We start from the raw sequence: 6,744 nt of genomic DNA, 5'->3' as shown, positions 1-6,744 counted from the left end.
AGAGAGAGAGAGAGAGAGAGAGAGAGAGAGAGAGAGAGAGAGAGAGAGAGAGAGAGAGAGAGAAGGAATTCATTTTAACTGAAATTTACCTGGCAAAGTAATATTTATCCCCAGTGGGTGAGAGACTACCATTGCTGCTACCCTAGTTGGGCCATAGGTATGTTGTGTCTCTCTCTGGTAGGCTTCCACTTTACACTGGTATATTCCTCTGTCTTCTTCTGTGGCATCATGGATTAGGAGTTGAGAATGAGAAGAAGATTGTGAAATCCTGATTTTCTTTTGCCACTGCTCTTGAGAGTAACCCCATTCAACGGTGCCATTCTGAGTGGCTGTGACTACTTGCTGATAATCTAACGATCCCTGGGGTTGAAATTGCCACGTTACAGTTATTGGTACCTTCAGGGAGGAATAGTCAGAACGGATGATGCAGGACAGGTCAACGGTGTCACCTAATTTGACGTTGGGTTGGCGGCTATGCAGAGTCACACGTAAACCTGAATCTACAGTTAAAAACAAGAAACACATTCCCAGGACAGTTACAAGATGGAAACACAGCAGGTCTATAGATTCCTCGCTGTCACTGCTACATATTCAACCCCATGTGCTCATCCCATACAGGGATGATTGCTGTATATTGTCAGGCTGAAATCAATCTAAATTTATACTTCCTATTCAAGCTGACTCCTTCCTAAAGCTGCTGCCATTTGATACAGCCAATGGAGAGTTTCCTGTAGACTGCTTCTTGGGCATTTACACAAGGGTAAAATGCTCCATTCCCCCAACCCACCTCTCTAAACTCGCGACTCCATGCTGCTCAATAGCCTAATAATGGTTCCTTTCAAGGGATGAGGGAGGATGGGGTTGACCCTGCTAACTACTTAGCTCTACCTCTCAGAGTGGGGAACTCTCAGCTGTCATGTATTCCCAACATGCTTGTCACATGGCAGCTCCAGGACGTAGGAACAATTTCTGACCCTTAAAAGCTCAACTCAAGTGTCATGATTTGATATCTGTTTCAAGGATCACTAAATTTTACAGATCTGGTGGCCCAAGATTACACTTTGTAACGTGAAGCACATCTCTACCCATACCTCAGCCCTTTTGGCTGTAAATGATTTGATTATACCATTAAACCATGTCTCTTCGGGGAAATGGCATCACTCAAATGCTATTTTCTTTTTGAAGAACTAGCCTGCGGAAAAGGAATTCGTCTTGTTGCTTGATCTCTGAGGGCATAACTAGGAATAGAGGGTGAAAGTGTAAGGGGTAAATTTAGCTCTCATTTGAGGAAAAAACTTCCCAATGATTATACGTCTATGCAATTTTTATAATATATATTTCACTTTATATGCATATATGAAGTGAAATGGGCTATGAAAGGAGGCAGTGGGTTTTCCCTCACTGGAGTTCTTCAAGCATTGACTGGATGACCATTTTCCCAGAATGTTGTATGGGGAGAGCTGGATTAGATGGTCATTAAGGTTCCTTCTAACGAATATTCTGCAATTCTGTGAAGTGGAAGAGAAGGAAAGGACCCGATTGACTTACTTAGAGATTTCAGTGTTATTGAAGTCTTCTGAGTCCAGCTCAGACCTCCATTCTTGCTCTGGAACTCCGTCACTTTGCATTCATAAGCCCCTTCATCTGTCATTAAGGTGTTGAAGATCTCCAGGCGGAATGTCGTCATGTTCTCTTTCTCCAATCGTATACAGCCATGATTGCTACGGTCTTTGTAGGAAGGGCCCAGGTGTACAATGCCATCCATTTCCAGGCTACCTATGAGCTCTGGCTGCTGTAGGTTGACCGGAATATGCCTCCAAATGACTGACAGTGGATTTTCTGCTCCATTCACCTTACAGCGAAAAATGAGGGCCTCTCCCTCCCATATCGACCTCTTTCCATTCTCCGTAGATAGTTCCATATTTTTGGCTGTGGATTTTATTTTTAAGAATCAGTTTGCTGTTTCATTAAACAAACACAAAATGTCCATCATTCTATACTTGGTGAAGTTCTCATTAATTTAGATTCTAATATTTTGCACTTGTTTTCTTGCCTAATGTCATTAATTAACTTCACAAAAACATAATGTTAGGAGAAACAATATTATTGTGGGGCAGTTACTCTCATAGGAAGAATACTACAAACTGAACAGTAAGTAGCCCTAGACTGGGGGGAGTTACTATCCTAGGGCTGGAGTATGGGTTTGGCTTACCACCAATTATCTAGTTATCAACTTGGGCAATCAGTTTGAATTAATTATAGCTTTTTCTCCTTCCCTTCCTGTCTGTCTCTTTCCATTGTCTTTATTTGTCCCTTCCTGCCCATATTTTTTTTTGTTTAATTTTTTAAAAACCTTTACCTTCTATCTTAGAATCAATACTAAGTATTAGGTTCAAGAATTAAGTGTTAAGGGCCGGGCAATTGGGGTCAAATGACTTGTTCAGGATCACACAGCTGGGAAGTGTCTGAGACCACATTTGAATCCAGGATCTTCTATCTCCAGTCCTGGCTCTCTATCCACTGAGTCACTTAGCTGTCCTGATCTTGCCTATATTTGTGCATATATTATTCTTGAATAGATTAAGCAAGGGTATCTAGGTGGCATAGTGGATAGAGTGCTGGACCTGAAGTCAGGAAGACTCCTTCTCCTGAATTCAAATCTGCCCTCAGATATTTACTAGCTGGGTGACCCTGGGCAAACCACTTAACCTGTTGGCCTCAGTTTCTTTATCTGTAAAATGTGCTGGAGAAAGAAATCACAAACCATTCTAGTGTCTTCGTCAAGAAACCCCCAAATGGGGACACAAAGAGTCAGACATGATCAAAACAACTGAACAACAATAGAGCAAATGTGTACATCCTAATGTTATGGATCCTCAGAGTCACTTAGATGAATGACTTGGATAAAAGCATAGGTGACAGACTTGCCAGATTTGCAGAGGGTACAAAGCTGTGAGTAATAGCAAATATATTGAATGTCAGAAGTGAGGTTACAAAAGGTATCAACAAGCTGGAATAATGGACAAAGGTTAAAAAATTAAGTTTAATAGAACTAAATATAAACTTCAGATTTGGGGTTAAAAGAGATCAAGTTTTCCAGAACAGGTTGGAGAAAATGGGGTTAGAGAGAAATTTAAGGGAAAAAGACGTGAGAAGTTTTAGTGAACCACAAAGCTTGGTTTGAATCAACCAGGTAATGTGGCAACCAAAGAGATAAGATGATAACCTTAGGCTGCATAAAAGAAAATATAGTATCTAGAGCAATGATGGCAAACCTTTTGGAGATGGAGCCCCAGGCCCTGCCCCCACCACACCACCCAGACCGAGTGTCATATCTGTCCCCCACATCAGTGTTGACCCTGTGCCATGCCCTCCCCCCACCAAGTGCTCGGTGTACCTGCCCCACCCCACCTTACCCCAAACAGGGGAGGGAGAAAGCATTCCCATTGGGCTGCTGGGCAGAGGGGCAGGTGATATGAAAAAATGTTGTCAGGTACAGTGGAGAGAGGGAGGGGAGCAGCTCTGCCTAAGTCCCTCTGCCTTTCTGGTAATGAACTCAGGGGGAGGGTGGCCTGGTATTCACAGAGAGTGCTCTGTGTGCCATCTTTGGCACTTATACCATAGGTTCGCCATCATTGATCTAGAGTGAAGGAGGTAATGATCTTTTTTGTTTTAACCTAATCAATCCACATCTTAATTTCCATTTGTGGGGGGGCAGGAAAGTTAGCTTTTAGAAGAGACCTGGGCATCGAAAAGCTGGAGCATAATGAGAGAAGGACAATTATGGTAAGAAGGATTGAAACCTTGCCATAAAATCATCAGTTAAAGGAATCATGGCTGTTCAGACCAGTAAATAGAAGATTTAAGATTGGGAATACAGCTTCTTTCAGTTTATGAAATATTATCACATGGGAGAGGAATTACATTTATTCTTGGACACCAGAATGCAGAATTAGAGACAACAGGAGTAGAAGTACTAGGGACACAAATTTCAGCTCAATGGAAGAAAGATTCCTAACATATGCTATTTGGAGAAAGGAAGGGAAATTCTATTAAACAAGGGGGAGAAATTATCAGAGAAAATAGATGGGTTTGGTTATACAAAAAAATCAAGCTTATTTGTACAAGAAAAATGGATATAACCAAAAGAAACATAAAAGAAACAAAATGGGAAAATGTTTGTACAATATACTTCAGATTTCGGATCCATTTCTTTGTTAGTAAAAGAGCTCCTTCTATCAATATGGACTACAACCTTAGAGGAGAGTCTTACTCTTTTGTTTGGCATTTAAAGACCCTCAGAACGTGGATCCTCTCCACCTTTCCAGTATTTACTCTCCTTTACATCTCCTAAAATTCAGCTGTACTTTCCTATTTGCTGTTCCTCACACATTACTTTCCACTTATTTGAGGTCAAGTTTTAATCTATTATATTTGCTACAAACATTTATCCCACTCTGTTGTTATTTTATATAGTAACAATGATTATTTAAATAATGCTAACTAACATTTTTATAGTGCTTTAGACTTTGCAAATCACTTTATATAGCATCACATTTGATCCTCACAACAATGCAAAGGGGTAGGTGTTACTTTTATACCCATTTTACAAATAAGGAAACTGAGACTGTGAGATGTTAAGTGGCCTGCCAAGGGTCATACAGCAAGTAGGCATCTAAGCCAGGATATGAACCCAAAACTTTATCAAGGTCATATAATTAATAAGTGGCAGAGATTTAAGTGGTAAGATTTGAAAACAGATCCTGGGACTCCAGAACCAGGGCTCTTTTTCCTGTACCATGATGCCTCTAATCTATTCCCTCTTTTACAGAATGATGCACCAATGTTTCTAGTTCCAGATTGGGCTAGTCTCTTTTTAATATTAGAAGCAGTACCCCACTCAGTAATCTGCCTTTACTATATACAGAGAAAGAAGCAGCATGCCCTAGGGGAAAGAACTGGCTTTAAAGCTAAGAGGGGCTCAGCTTTCAGTCTGCCTAGTTATATGACCTTGGATAAATCACTTAAACTTTCAATGCTCTGGTCAACTTTTTTTTTTTTACCCTTACCTTCCATCTTAGAATCAGTACTAAGCATTGGTTCCAAAGCAGAAGAGTAGTAAGGGCTAGGCGATTAGGGTATTTAAATGACTTATCCAGGGTCACACAGCTAGGAAGTGCCTGAGGCCAGATTTGAACCCAGGACTTCCAGACTCAAGACCTGAGTCTCTATCCACTGAGATACCTAGCTGCAACTCTGGTCAACTTCTAAGATTATAAATTGTAGAGAAGGTGGCCACCTGCAAATGGAAGAGGGAATATCTTTCTTCACCTGGGAATAAAGAATTTTATTTTTTACCTATACCAATGAAATCAAATACTGTGTCTCTATCCATATGTTTACATATAATATACAGCTGTATTGATAGCAGATTGCAAAAATGAATGTGTAAAGACACTGATATTGTTATAAACAAGCAGAAGCAACATATGGTATGGTGTCAATAGCAAAGGACCTGGATGCCATTTGTCCCATCTCGACATCTAGTGTCTAGAACAGTAAGAAAAAAAAATAAATGCTTATTTGTTAAGTTCTTTATTCTTTATCAACTTTGCTTAGGTAAATTAATCTTTCTGAGGCTGAGATTCATGTATTATGGTTGCACTAATATTTGGACTTGGGTGGGGCCTGGAGTCAGGAAGATCTGAGTTCAAATGTGATTGTGGGAACTGAGACAAGTCACTTAACCCCTAATTGCCTCAGTTGCTCATCTGTAAAATGGGGACACGCTAGAGAAGGAAATGGCAAACTACTATCTTTGCCAAGAAAACCTCATAGTCAAGTCCAAGCAGTCACGAGGAATCAGAAGCAATTGCACAATGAAAAAGACTTGTACTGCCTAGTTCCCAAGATTAAGGAATTTTAAGGAAAGCATTTTGGAAGAGCTCTGTGAATGGGGATGATTATCTGTACTGGATGTTTATTTTTATTTAATCCAATCTCTCTAGCATGTCCCTGATCATTTCATTTATTCAAGAAACACAAATGGGACCTCCATCTACAGTCTACAGTTGAGATAAATACTTTCTTCCCTTATTTTACAAAAGCAGTAGAGCCTATGGGACAGAAAAATGAGACTTTGAGTTTGGGTTTGAATTTAGCCTCTGATGCTTGGTAGCTGTGAGATCCTGGGTAAGTCATTTAACTACCCCCAACAACAGCTTCCTCCTCATTAGTGTGGGGATAATACTACCAGTAGCACTCATCTAAAGGGGCTTTTGTGAGACTCAAATGAGATCATTTATATAAAGCACTTTTAAAACCACAAAACCCAATATAAATGTCATGGTTGGTACTTTTATGGGAAGGGCTATACTCACAGCTTCAAAACTCACCTCTGCTATTTGTTAGCTATGTAACCATGAAATGGCTGGGTAGCTCAGTAGATAGGGTACTGGGTCTGGAGTTAGGAAGAATCTTCTTCTCAAGTTCAAATCTAGCCTCAGACATTTTTTAGCTGTGTGACCCTGGGCAAGTCACTTAACCCCAGTTAACCTTTCTCATTCTTCTGCCTTGGAACTGATACTTAGTAATTGATTAAAACTGAAGGTAAGGTTTTTTTAAAAAAGAAGCAAATGATCCACTTAAATTCTGTTTACTGTAGCAAGTACTTAGGAGTGGATGGTTCAAACACAGTTTGTACTCCTCGGAGCTTGCAGATGTTGACATTTCAATAGAGCCTTA

At 40.2% G+C, this 6,744-nt stretch overlaps 1 protein-coding gene across 1 annotated transcript in view; it reads right to left on the bottom strand.

Annotated features, from left to right (window-relative positions):
- Window positions 1-6,744, bottom strand: part of CD101 (CD101 molecule) — a 51,222-nt gene that overhangs the window by 22,516 nt on the left and 21,962 nt on the right. The window contains exons 5-6 of the mRNA XM_044675534.1: window positions 1,549-1,929; window positions 90-500 (exon numbers count right to left, since the gene is read on the bottom strand). Coding sequence (XP_044531469.1) covers window positions 90-500; window positions 1,549-1,929 — 792 coding nt within the window. The remainder of the gene's footprint in view (window positions 1-89; window positions 501-1,548; window positions 1,930-6,744) is intronic.

The sequence above is a fragment of the Gracilinanus agilis genome, chromosome 4 (genome assembly GCF_016433145.1).
Source record: "Gracilinanus agilis isolate LMUSP501 chromosome 4, AgileGrace, whole genome shotgun sequence".
NCBI lineage: Eukaryota > Metazoa > Chordata > Mammalia > Didelphimorphia > Didelphidae > Gracilinanus > Gracilinanus agilis.
This window is presented reverse-complemented; position numbering and strand designations above follow the sequence as displayed.